This window comes from Schistocerca americana, chromosome 6, assembly GCF_021461395.2.
Source record: "Schistocerca americana isolate TAMUIC-IGC-003095 chromosome 6, iqSchAmer2.1, whole genome shotgun sequence".
Lineage (NCBI taxonomy): Eukaryota > Metazoa > Arthropoda > Insecta > Orthoptera > Acrididae > Schistocerca > Schistocerca americana.
This window is the reverse complement of record NC_060124.1, coordinates 586273626-586288124: the sequence shown is the minus strand read 5'-3', so window position 1 is coordinate 586288124 and position 14499 is coordinate 586273626. Positions and strand designations below refer to the sequence as shown.

Genomic DNA, 14499 nt, shown 5'->3' with positions numbered 1-14499 from the left:
ACTCACTCGCGGCCCACACTGTATTCCCGCGAGGGTTCGGACGATGTCGTGTGCGTCTAGCACTGAAAACTTTCGATGACCCGTCGAGACCCAAATGTATATACAGGATGGTTCAGGAGGAATAGTAAATATTGTACGAGGTGGTAGTATAGAGAAATTGCAGAAAAAATGACATATAACATGTGTCCAATTTTTACTGCGTACAAATAGCTATGTTCAATTCATTTTCGTTTCGAATATTGGTCCTTACAGGATCCACTTGTCTACACTTCCTTGAAAATGAGCTTCCAGCGTTATTGGAAGAGGTTCATTTGGCTACAAGAATGTGTATGTTCCTCCAGCATGACGGGGCTCCTGCACATTCTAGTCGTCAGGTGACACATTGTCCAAACCGAACATTTCCCGGAAGATGTATCATTAGATATTGGCACTTTTCTTGGCCTTCAAGGTCCCCGGGCCTTATCTCTTTGGATTTTTGCCTGGGGAGATGGTTAAAGGCGAAGTCTACAAAGTAAAAGTAAACCCTAGAGTCGATTTGATCGTTCGGATTATGAATAGTGCAGCCCTCATAAAAGAACGCAAAGACGACCTCAGAAGAGCTACATGTGGTGTAATCAAGAGAAATCAATTGTGCATTGAAGTTGTCAGGGGCAGTCAGTTTTATTGGCCACCTTAAGTGAACGACTCGGACTTAGTCTCTATGGCGGCCGGCCGGCGGTCAGTTTTTATGTCTAAGACTGTACATATACACTTCATCTATAGGTTATCATGAGTGAGCTTGGGAATGTCAAAATATGTGACATACGAGGCCAGGAATTATGTATGTAAAACATTGTTTCAAAAACGTACATATTTAGTTGTCACCCTCAGTATACTCCCGCGTCTTCCCTCTATCCCTACAACGCCCCGTGCGAATTTTCCATGGACGGAAACGGTGCTGGAAGTCTTCCTCTGCAAGCTGCTTGATGACGCGTGCCGCTTTTTCTGTCATTGCTTCAACGGACTGAAATCTTGTTCCTTTTAAGGCACATTTGACCTTGGCGAACAGATAAATGTAACATGGTCCCACGTCAAACGAATAAGGAGGGCGGTCCAATACCGGGATGCTCGAAACCTCTTTACAAACAACGCGGTGTGAGCCGGTGCGTTGTCTTGATGCAGAAGAACACGTGATTCGTTCTTCCACAGTTGGAGACGTCTTTCTTCGTATTTTCTCTCGGAGCGAAAATACACAATTCCTTGAATATCGAAAAGAAGAACAACTCTGAATCTTGATTTGTTCACTCGACCCTTTCTCCCTCTAGGTGAAGCTTCCTTTTGTTCTATCTTCATAATTTTCGGCGAGAGTTCCGCAATATAATTTTTCGTGTTGATTCGGTTATATAACATTTGTCTCACACTTTCTTTCTCAATTCTTACAGTTTCAGCAATCGATCGATTACTCAACCGACGATCAGTTCGAATCGGATTACCTACTTTTTCGATATCTGTTGATGCTGAAGGCCGTCCCCGGGATGAGTCATCTTCAGCCTCTAGTGGCAAAATAAAATAACAGCTCTTACGCAAACGAAGACCAGGGTCACACTGATTTACCCACATACACCAGAGATCCCACACTTGACTGAGAAGGCTTCATGCTTCCCAGCTATTGGTCGTTTATCTTTGGCGCTTGCGTGGTTACTCTGTGACAGCATCAGCCCTGTTATTTTATAGCCACACCTCGTATGTGGCCGCAACTTTTGACTAGGTTGGCTTAGAAATTTAGTATCTGGAAACTTGATATCTGTCCTCGTTCCTGACAAAAAAGGTTCTTTATAGAGAGACGGACAGAGAGACAGACAGACAGAGAAGTCATCCTATAAGGATTCCGTTTTTACCAGTGGAGGTATGAAACGCTAAAAAAATTGAGAATAATGCTTATGCTATCTTCGCCTGAACAGGCCGACATAAAAAAACAGTTGCTGTAAACAAAATAAATATTTCCCTCGTTATTACAAAGCTTTTTAGATTGATTCAACATGTTAATATAACTGCAAAATGAGAACAAGTAACCTAAAGTGTAACTGAAAAGAAGCTTATTTAAAGCTTAGTAACACATTCAACATTTAATAATTTATGGGTTATTGCTTTTACAGCTACAGCCATCTTGTAAAGAATAAAGAAGTCAACATTTTTAACATCAAAAAGTACATAAAGAAAATAATCGTCAAATATTAATTTCTTTAGATGCTAGATATTTTACAGAGCAATTAACATTGCATTTCTACAATTAATTCGGAATTTATTATGACATATTAAGTATAAAACAATTTTAAACTAACATAATTGGGGATCAGTGAAATAAGTACGAAAATTTGAAACACTCTGTTGGAAAATATACAATAAACAAAATTTACTGGCTATGCAGAATATCACCTCAGTATGGGGCACTGCCAGAATTAGAATAAGAATATTGGAACCAAAGATACTAGACCAGGATGTTCCATCACAAAGCCCCAATTTCCAGTAAATTGGCTTTGCTGGTAGGACACTCCTACTTCCTGCCACACTACTGTATCCTCTTCTTTATTCTTCTTTCCCTTGTGCAATGTTGACAGTCAGTAGCATGCATTTACTTTAACTAATTTACAGTTTTATAATTTTCTATGTTTTGTCTGTAATTTATCGTTATTACTGTAGTTAGTTAAAATTTTTTTACTGAAAACAAAAAATATTTATAATATTTATAATTTATGTTATTATAAGAATACAACTGTAAAATGTAATCTTCAAAGAACAGTAGTTAACAGATTCTTAACTATACAGTAAGCAAAATGGGAAATAAATGGGAGGAAGAGAAAATTAGGGATGGGGACTGTGACTGTAGAAGAATCTGTCATGAAGAGCGGTAGGATCATACACCTTTGCTTTATACTAGTGAACCTGGCAACACTTCGCAATTGCTAAACATGTATTACAATTCGATATATGTCCAGATCTCCTTCTCCACCATCTGCCCATCTCCTCCTCAACCCTCTGTCCGTCCATCTCCTGCTCAATCCCTCTCTCCACTCCTCCTCCTCTTTCTCCCTCTGTCCATAGCCTCCTTCCCCCTCTTGATACCCATTTCCTCCCCTCTCCCTCTCTGTCCACCTTCTCTCCTCAGATCTATTCTTCACATTTCACTTTGAATTACCATTTATTATTGCAGTTTTGGCAGCAATACTCTTATTCTTTCTTCATCAAACAGGGTATAACAACCCGTTAGGACTAAATGGAGATATCAAAAAAATTCCATTACACCCATACTTCACTTTCAAGAATTCTATCACATTTGTATTAATAGGAAGCTGTGAGGATGGTAGCTTGAGTGACAGTATTTTGCATAGTTTTAATTTACAAACATGTAGGATTACAAAGTTTTGGACGATTAAAATTCTGTATTAGTATTTTAATTATAAGCTGATAACCCATAAGTACAACTTGGCTGTTTTCTGTTGCAACTGACCGTGAGGTAGAAAACAAAATAGCATATACACTGATCAGCCAGAACAATATAACTACCGACCTACCACTGATAGATACCAATCCAGATGGTAGCGGCGTCACCTGCCGAGGAAGACCGCTAGTCGGACACATAGACGGTGCATGTAGTATCAGTGAGCGTGCTGTCTGTGTGAAGCATGGAGAAGGCGCACGATCTGTCTGAGTCTGACCGAGGGCAGATTGCGATGGCCTGGAGGCTCGGCGCAAGCGTTTCGGAAAGTGCGCGACTAGTGGGGTGTTCGAGGAGTGCTGTGGCGAGTATCTTCAACGTGTCGTGAAGCAAAGGTGAAACCACGTCCAGACATCGTCAGTTTTGGCAGCCACTCTTCGTTACAGATGTCAGACGTCGTAGACTTGGCAGGCTGGTGAAACTGCACAGGTGGCGAACTGTCGCAGACCTAACATCATACTCTTAATGCTTATTACAAGTGCGTCCAAACACACATTGCACTGACTCTCCTAACACTGGACCTCGGACGACCCATATATGTGTCAATGTTAACACCATAAGGTCAGCAACTATGAGTGAAATCGGCACATGACCATTGCCACTGGATGTTGACGCAGTGGCAGAGCGTTGCAGGGTTTCACGGATCCCATCTACGCCGTGGCCTGCCGTCACTGTCATTCATGGCGAAGGTTGACACACCGGCTGTCAGGTGGGTGGTCGTAACGCTCTGAGTGAGTGATCAGTGTAGTTTGTATTCAGTTTTCATTTAAAGTTATATTCAAGGACAAAGAGTATACATGGGAGAAACAATTTGTCTAATGTTCAAATGCCCTGCTATCAGAATTAAAACTAAGTGTGAGAAAGAAAACTAAGCCGTACATTGTCACAGAAGAGCGCAGGATATTCTTCGTCACTCTCGGTTTTAACATCAAGCCTGTAAATTTTTGTTTAAACAATTTATAGCTTATGTCTGTCTGAATTTTATTAGAATATCATGTAAAAAGTTGAAGTAAATTGATCGAGAACTTTTGAAGATTTTTGCTAAGAACATTACCCTCTAATATATTATACACTGCTGGCCATTAAACTTGCTACACCAAGAAGAAATGCAGATGATAAACGGGTATTCATTGGATAAATATACTAAAACTGACATGTGATTACATTTCCAATTTGGGTGCATAGATCCTGAGAAATCAATAGGCAGAACAACCACCTCTCGCCGTAATAACGGCCTTGATACGCCTGGGCATTGAGTCAAACAGAGCTTGGATGGTGTGTACAGGTACAGCTGCCCATGCAGCTTCATCACGATACCACAGTTCATCAAGAGTAGTGACTGGCGTATTGTGACCAGCCAGTTTCTCGGACACCATTGACCAGACGTTTTCAGTTGGTGAGAGATGTGGAGAATGTGCTGGCCAGGGCAGCAGTCAAACATTTTCTGTATCCAGAAAGGCCCGTACACGACCTGCAACATGCGGTCGTGCATTATCCTGCTGAAATGCAGGATTTCGCAGTGATCGAATGAAGGCTAGAGTCACGGGTCGTAACACATCTGAAATGCAACGTCCAGTGTTCACAGTGCCGTCAATGCGAACAAGAGGTGACCGAGACGTGTAACCAGTGGCAACCCATACCATCACGCCGGGTGATACGCCAGTATGGCGATGACGAATACACGCTTCGAATGTGCGTTCACCGCGATGTCGCCAAACACGGATGCGACCATCATGATGCTGTAAATTGAACGTGGATTCGTCCGAAAAAATGACGTTTTGCCATTCGTGCACGCAGGTTCGTCGTGGAGTACACCATCGCAGCCACTCCTGTCTGTGATGCAGCGGCAAGGGTAAGCGCAGTCACGGTCTCCGAGCTGATAGTCCATGCTGCTGCAAACGTCGTTCGTGGAGATGGTTGTTGTCTTGCACACGTCCCCATCTGTTGACTCAGGGATCGAGACGTGGCTGCACGATCCGTTACAGCGGATAAGATGCTTGTCATCTCGACTGCTAGTGATACGAAGCCGTTGGCATCCAGCACGGCGTTTCGTATGACCCTCGTGAACCCACCGATTCCATATTCTGCTAACAGTCATTGGATCTCGACCAACGCGAGGAGCAGTGTCGCGATATGATAAACCGCAATCGGGATAGACTACAATCCGACCTTTATCAAAGTCGGAAACGTGATGGTACGCATTTCTCCTCCTTACACGAGGCATCAGAACAATGTTTCATCAGGCAGCGTCGGTCAACTGCTGTTTGTCTATGAGAAGCCGGTTGGAAACTTTCCTCATGTCAGCACGTTGTAGGTGTCGCCAGCGGCGCCAACCTTGTGTGAATGCTCTGAAAAGCTAATCATTTGCATATCACAGCATCTTCTTCCTGTCGGTTAAATTTCGCGTCTGTAGCACGTCATGTTCGTGGTGTAGCAATTTTAATGGCCAGTGGAGTATATGTCAACAAAAATATAACCGGTGTTTGCCCAAACGTTTTTGAGTATCATTGGTCAAGAACGTTTGACCTTTTTGATAACAGTGTTAAACACTGTGTTTTCCTTTTATAGTAGTTATAGATTACGACAGTATTATGAAAAGCATAGTTGCTACTGAGCACACAGTGGAGATACTGAGTGCAGGTAGGCACAACAAGAAGAGTGTCAGCAAGTAAGCTTTCGGCTAAAAACGCCTTCATCAGAAATAGATAACACAGACACACATCCACATAAGTGCCTCTCACACACAAATGACGACAGTCTGTGGCTACTGAGGTCAGATTGTGCTATACATTGTATTAATTTAAAATTTGTTTTATTGTTACCAGCATTTGTAAGCTGTTAGCTTTCTGTTTGTATTTTGTGAATTTTGTAGTTATGGTAGTAAAATTTACTAAATTATTGTAAGGATACATGCACAACAGAAATTTGTACGACAGCCACAGGTGTCTGAAGATTGTTTCATTTAGACAGTTTCTATCAGCTGTAACTCACAAAGTGTTTGTCTGGCAGTGAGGTGTCGTACGCTGATGAAGTGTGCTGATGAAGGTGCGGCGTACTGCAGATGTGTCGAGCCGCCTGTTTTGCCCGAATGTTGGTGACCGTGGACGTGTCACGTGTGCTGGTGTTGCAGCGCCAACGCGAGCCGCGTGGAGGTGCCGCAGTCGCGGGCGGCGCTGGCGAGAGGCGAGTGGCTGCGAGAGGCCGTCGGGGGCGGCGGCGGCCTGGGCGGCCGGCAGCTGGTGCTGCTGGTGCACGGGTACGCCGGCGGAGACGGCCTGCTGCCCGCCGTCGTGCTGCGCGACGGTACGTCACCACCAGCAGGCCGCGTGCGGCGCACGTCTGCGCGGATGACCCGCACGGACAATCTCCGTCCATTGACACTGGCCGGGCCAAATATCTCACGAAAGAAGCGTCAAACGAAAAAACTACACAGAACGAAACTTGTCTAGCTTGAAGGGGGAAACCAGATGGCGCTATGGGTGGCCCGCTAGATGGCGCTGCCATAGATCAAACGGATATCAACTGCGTTTTTTTAAAAAATAGGAACCCCCGTTTTTATTACGTATTCGTGTAGTACGTAAAGAAATATGAGTGTTTTAGTTCGACCACTTTTTTCGCTTTATGATACATGGCGCTGTAATAGTCACAAACGTATAAGTACGTGGTATCACGTAACATTCCGCCAGTGCGGACGGTATTTGCTTCGTGATACATTACCCGTGTTAAAATGGACCGTTCACTAATTGCGGAAAAGGTCGATATCGTGTTGATGTATGGCTATTGTGATCAAAATGCCCAACGGCTGTGTGCTATCTATGCCGCTCGGTATCCTGCACGACATCATCCAAGTGTCCGGACCGTTCGCCGGATAGTTACGTTATTTACGGAAACAGGAAGTGTTCAGCCACATGTGAAAGTCAACCACGACCTCCAACAAATGATGATGCCCAAGTAGGTGTTTTAGCTGCTGTCTCGGCTAATCCGCACATCAGGAGCAGACAAACTGCGCGAGAATCGAAAATCCCAAAAACGTCGGTGTTGAGAATGCTACATCAACATCGATTGCACCTGTACCATATTTCTATGCACCAGGAATTGCATGGCGACGACTTTGAACGTCGTGTACAGTTCTCCCACTGGGCACAAGAGAAATTACGGGACGATGACAGATTTTTTGCACGCGTTCTATTTAGCGACGTAGCGTCATTCACCAACAGCGATAACGTAAACCGGCATAATATGAACTATTGGACAACGGAAAATCCACGATGGCTGCGACAAGTGGAACATGAGCGACCTTGGCGGGTTAATGTATGGTGCGGCATTATGGGAGGAAGGATAATTGGCCCCCATTTTATCGATGGCAACCTAAATGGTCCAATGTGTGCTGATTTCCTACGTAATGTTCTACCGATGATACTACAAGATATTTCACTGCATGACAGAATGGCAATGTACTTCCAACATGATGGATGTCCGGCACATAGCTCGCGTGCGGTTGAAGTGATATTGAATAGCATATTTTATCACAGGTGGATTGGTCGTCGAAACACCGTACTATGGCACTCACGTTTACAGAATCTGACGTCCCCGGATTTCTTTCGGTGGGGAGAGTTGAAGCATATTTGCTATCGTGATCCACCGACAACGCCTGACAACATGCGTCAGGCATTGTGAATGCATGTGCGAACATTACGGAAGGTCAACTACTCGTTGTTGAGAGGAATGTCGTTACAGGTATTGCGAAATGCATTGAGGTTGACGGACATCATTTTGAGCATTTATTGGATTAATATGGAATTTACAGGTAATCACGCTGTAACAGCATGCGTTCTCAGAGATGAAAAGTTCACAAAGGTACATATACCACATTAGAACAACCGAAATGAAGTGTTCAAGCGTACCCACGTTCTGTATTTTAATTTAAAAAACCTACCTTTTACCAGCTGTTCGTCTAAAATTGTGAACCATATGTTTGTGACTATTACAGCGCCATCTATCACAAAGCGAAAAAAGTGGTCCACCTAAAATATTCATATTATCTTAATTTACTACGAATATATAATAAAAAATGGGGCTTCCTATTTTAAAAAAAACGCAGTTGCTATCCGTATGACCTATGGCAGCGCCATCCAGCGGGCCAACCATACCGCCATCTGGTTTCCCCCTTCAAGCTAGACGTGTTTCGCTCATTGTAGTTTTTTTCGTTTGACGCTTATTTCGTGAGATACTTGGCCCGATCACGATCAGTGGACCACCCTGTATACTGACGACTTCGATACATTTCCCCGATATACAGAGTGAAGCGAAATTCGCGCACTCGGGATTCACAGTGCGACTCCTCACATGCCAGCGATAAAAATATGTCTCACTAAATTTCGTCCGGAGAGCACATCCGGCAGAAAAAGGACGTTAAAGAGTGGCAATCTGGCAACACTATAACCACATGTACGGTAACTGCATCAGCTCTTATTACTCATGCTGTACGGTTTTAAATTTGCTAATTTCGTTCTGACATTTCATACTGTAATATACATCGTTTCTTAGGTCGCATGTATCCTAAATTTACAGCATTTTTAACGCTGAACGTAACAAATACGTGTTTAGACAAATAAGAAACAGACAGTTGAAACAAATGACCCCTCATAGGAGAGATTAACTACAAAAACATAATCAGTTTCGAGAGGCTAAAGATGATAGTACAGTACAATAACACAACACCTATTTGTTATTTATACTACATATCATATGAGCGCTCGGGTGTCGCACATGAGCAACCAGTGACAATAGTAAGGTCCATATTAATGACCAGTGCTGGTTTTCTGGGGGAACGCTGGGGGATGCGTACCCCTAAACTTTTTCGTCAACAAAGTAATTTTTTTACGATGTTGAGAACTTGGAAGAGTGCCAAAGATTTATTTCACGGACGTAAATTTATTTCATTTTTTCGTGTTGATAATTGCAATACGAACGATACCAGTGCAGTTTTTGGTGGGAAATGCGATGTCATTGACTGTTTCAGACATTTAGAAGCTGGGGCAACCGTTCTCGGCAACTGAATCGCTGGCAGCCAGTTCGACAAGCATGTAGTGCTACACGGATATGGGTGCTACACGGATATGGGTACACTGATATGGGAACGCTACACGGTAGTGCTACACGGATATGGGTACGCTCAAACGCCGAGCTACCGATAGATGTCTCTACAGACCCGCTACCATGATCCTTCGTGATTCATTGCGATCTTTCTTTTGTCGTTCTTTATTCTTTTGTGTTTGCTGTTCCGTTCTTGTCGGTTGGACGAAGTTTTACAGTGTGTCCTGTCTTTCGTTGCAACTTCTAAGTTAAGTTGGAGGTGATAGATGAGCAGAAAACTAGCAAACTATTTTACTTGTTCTCCTGCATCTAAAAATCCAAAAACTGTCAATAATTCCTGTGCGAGTGAAAAGCAAGGAAGTTCAACATCAGTGGATGACGGAAGTGAAACTGTAAACCTGAGCACTGAACCTACGTGTGATAATGCAGTGAACGAACGTGTTCATGATAGAAAATTAAATGATCGTCCAGAATGTTGGTCTTTGGAACAAGAAATCGCATTTTGTGAGAAAAATGAGTGGTTGCTCGTTTCAAACAAAAAACTTGGCTGCAGAATTTGCAACGAAGTAGGAGGTATAGGCGTACAAAGAAATAAACAAGGCATGAACATTGCCAGCCTTGGGCTACAGTGTCTGTGTCATCTTCAGGTGGTTCCAGAAAAGAAGAAATAGTTTCCTTGCATAAAGTCAACTGAAGAGTCCGTTACCATTTTTTGTAGTTCGACATGTTGATGACGTCATGGCTAAAAGCAGATGGGTGGTATCCTATGCTTCAGTTTAATTTTCGCTGCATTATATCAAATGTCGGAGTACCCTCAAACTTTCTTTTAGAAAAAAGGCACTGTTAATGACCACATGACCATCACAACAGAATACGTTGTCCTCAGAACAACAGATGCTCAAAGAGACCTCCCTGCATATCCAGACATTGCGCAACCCGCTGGGCCATACAGCTCTGGACCCTTCACACCGAAGCTGCATCCACAGTAACGAGAGCATCATGAACACGCGCTACCAATTCTTCAACATTTGTTCGCGAAATAGAGTTCATATGCACCTTCAGGTGCCCCCACAGGAATAAATACACGGGATTTAGGTCCGGCGAACCATTTCCCTGGAAATGTTCTGTCCAATTACTGTCGCACATTGATTCCAGAGTGTGGAGGTGCACCATCATGCTGGAACCATATCCTCTGCCGACCATGTAGTGGACATCTTCCAGCGCACCACGCAGATAGTTTGAGAGGAATGCATGACACCTTCATACAGTCAACCGGTCAGGCAACATGTAGGGGCCCAAACACCTGTCACGCAATATTCCGGCCCTGACATTGATACCAAAGCGAACTTGATATTCACGGCTGTGGATGACGTCCGGGTTTACCTCACACCATTGTATATTGAAGACACCCTCACAAGTGAATGCCGCTCCATTCGACCATGTTTCGGTGTTCACAAAGTCATCGTTGACTTCCCATTGTTGATGGAACCATTCACAGAATTGAATCCACTGATGGCGATCAGCAGGATGCAGGTGTTGCGCGAAAGCATAATACAAGGATGCAGCCCATGCTCGTGCATTGTGGGACACACAGCTGCCTTGTTACACTATGTGTATTTCGTTAGCCCGCCGCTGTGGCCAAGCGGTTCTAGGCGCTTCAGTCCGGAACCGCGCGACTGCTGCGGTCGCAGATTCGAATCCTGCCTCGGGCATGGATATGTAAGATGTCCTTAGGTTACTTAGGTTTAAGTAGTTCTAACTTCTAGGGGATTGATGACCTCAGATGTAAGTCCCATAGTGCTCAAAGCCATCTGAACCATTTGTATTTCTTTGAGGTTCTTGGTGTATGACGTCCGAATAGCTTTCTCAGTAGCTGGAGTACGGTGTGTCTGTGGGCAACATCTGTCAAGCGATGGTGGAAGGAGAGAACCTGACTCTTAAAGACGCAACTCCAGATGACGAAACAGATTTTTATCTCGATGGCGTCTACGAGAATATATAGCAACGTATTCATGAGCGGCAACACCAGCCCTGTTATCAGACGCACCAAGGACGAGAAACATATCCACATATTCGTCGTTTGTGTATGGCATACGTCTGCCAGATTGGTTTCGATGTTTACAATGAGAAAATTCGATACGTGTAAGCGTGTACATTGGAGTCTGTCACGGGCGTATTACTCCACTCACAACTAGTACCTGTCTGGTGGACAGCGCATACTGTATAAACACGCCGTCAGTCCCGCACGCTTTTCCACCTAATGCGCATTGCTCCTCTGACAGATATTGTTCTGCATGATTCATCCCGACACTGCTAATTGTGAAATGTTCCGTTTTGAATAACACTGTTTCCCTAATGGTAAAAGACGTGATGTTTCAACAATCCCATCGAGAGAACAACAACAACAATAATAATAATAATAATAATAATGCAACACGGCAGCTTGGTACAAAACATTCAACCAGAAACTCCGAGGATACCAGTCACCTTGCCTAAACCATATGAGAAATAATAAAGACTCTCGCCACCAACAATACTGAAAACTGTGAAATCCTGGCTGAATATTTTGAGACACTCCTAAACTGCCAAACACCCATCCAGACTCTCAGTTTTACGCAACCAGAAACATTACCAACACATTCAACACCTCCGACACGAGAGGAAATCACAAACATAATCAAAAATCTCAAAAACAGGAAAGCATGTGGAGAAGACACAATTACAGCAGAAATGCTCAAGCTTGGGGGAGAAACATCAGTAGAAGCACTACACAAAGAACTTAAACAAGTATGGGAAACCAAGAAAATCCCAAGTCACTGCAAAACTGCCCTAATTCACCCTTTGTTTAAAAAAGGTGACAAAAGAGATGTTAACAACTATCGTGGAATATCGCTTCTCCCAGTCCCATATAAAATTCTATCAAAAGCCCTGCTCAATCGTGTATCACCAATTATAGAGGGAAAACTTGGAGAATATCAAACTGGCTTCAGACCAGGAAGATCCTGCGCCGAACAAATTTTTAACCTCAAAACAACAATGAACTATTTATCTACAAGGAGCAAGAAATATTTTATAACATTCATTGATTTCAAAAAAGCTTATGACTCAATCGATAGGAACACACTCATCAAAACACTTCGAGAATATGAAATAGATGAAACAACAATCACCATAATCAAAGAAACATTAACAAATACAACATCAAAAGTAAAATTCCAAGGAGAAATTTCACGGCATTTCGAGGTCAAAACCGGTGTCAGACAAGGAGATGCGCTGTCCCCGGTACTCTTCAACTGTGTTCTGGATAAAGTCATAGCAGAATGGAGAAAACTCACGCAAAAACATGGAGTTGAGAAAGTCCAAATTGGAGGGAAGTGCTACAAAGCCATTGAAACCAACTGTTTTGCCTTCGCTGACGATCTCGCCTGTTTAGCTTACACACAAAAAGACACAATAAAACAAATAGAATTACTTAAAGAAACTGCTGAAAAAGCAGGCTTGCAAATTTCATTTGAAAAGACAGAAATCATTACAAATATCAAAAATCCACCAAAGAAAATAACTACGAAATACGGGAAAATACAGGTATCTAAACATTTTAAATATCTTGTTGAACTAATTCAGCCTGTGGCAAAAGGTCATCCAGCCTGCAGGGCTAGAATACAAAAACTAGAGACAGCAACTCACTACTGCAGACAAATGTATTCAAAAAAATGTATATCCAAAAACATTAAACTCAGACACTACCAGACTGTCATTAGACCGCAGATACTATATGCATCAGAAACACTGGCAAATTTTACATACGCAGAACAGATAGAAAATCGTGAAAGAAGAATTGTGAGGACAATTCTTGGACACAGGAAAATAACAGATGATCAAGGCAAGCCTGTATACAGACTAAAAAGCAACAAAGAAGTGTATACGAAGTGCAGCAAAATTACAGACGAAATTAGAAAAAGAAGATGCTCCTTTTTCTGCTCACATCATGAGGACGAACCCGAATAGGCTTACAAAACAAATATTTTCGTACATCGCAAATCTAAAAAATAAAAATTTATGGTTTATCAACACAGAAAGAGATCTAAAAGAAATGGACATAGATCAGGAAACAATATTTAACAGAAACATTTTTAGAAAAAAACTGAATTCATTCACGGGTTTCGGTGTGAAAATTAAGAAGACTTGTGGAACTAAATCGTCTGAAGACAGAAAAGCCGCCTTCAGCGCAAGAATGAAAGAAGTGTGGACTGAGAGAAAGAAGACTTCCCAGAAGCGCAAGAAATAACTGTTTTCACGGTCTTTAACGGCCAAATTTGTATAATAATAATAATAATGCATTGATATATGTACTGATCAGCACGCATTTACCCAACTCAATGTTGTTGTTGTTGTTGTTGTTGTTGTTGTAGTCTTCAGTCCTGAGACTGGTTTGATGCAGCTCTCCATGCTACTCTATCCTGTGCAAGCTTCTTCATCTCCCAGTACCTACTGCAGCCTACATCCTTCTGAATCTGCTTAGTGTATTGATCTCTTGGTCTCCCTCTACGATTTTTACCCTCCACGCTGCCCTCCAATACTAAATTAGTGATGCCTCGATGTCTCAGAACATGTCCTACCAATCGACCCCTTCTCTTAGTCAACTTGTGCCACAAGCTCCTCTTCTCCCCAGAGCATGCAGCTCTCAACTCAATGCTGGTACCATGGTAATAACACATACAAATGGTAAGCGACTTTGGACATTATTCGCAAAGCACGTTGCTAGTCCTACTGGTAACGTAAGGCCCTAACGAAATGTAATGGAGATGAATGAGGCAAGAACAACAGATGGTATTAATCTATGCGACCATTGGAAGAGGGTACTAAGAAAAAACGTTTCGCATCTAGTAGATGAAGTGGTGCGAATAAATTCACACCCACGATGTGGA

The 14499-nt window shown here is 42.8% G+C and overlaps 1 protein-coding gene across 1 annotated transcript in view; it reads left to right on the top strand.

Annotated features, from left to right (window-relative positions):
- LOC124620301 overlaps window positions 1–14499 on the top strand; it is a 170557-nt gene that overhangs the window by 58331 nt on the left and 97727 nt on the right. The window contains exon 4 of the mRNA XM_047146973.1: window positions 6606–6778. Within this exon, the coding sequence (XP_047002929.1) occupies window positions 6606–6778 (173 nt within the window). The remainder of the gene's footprint in view (window positions 1–6605; window positions 6779–14499) is intronic.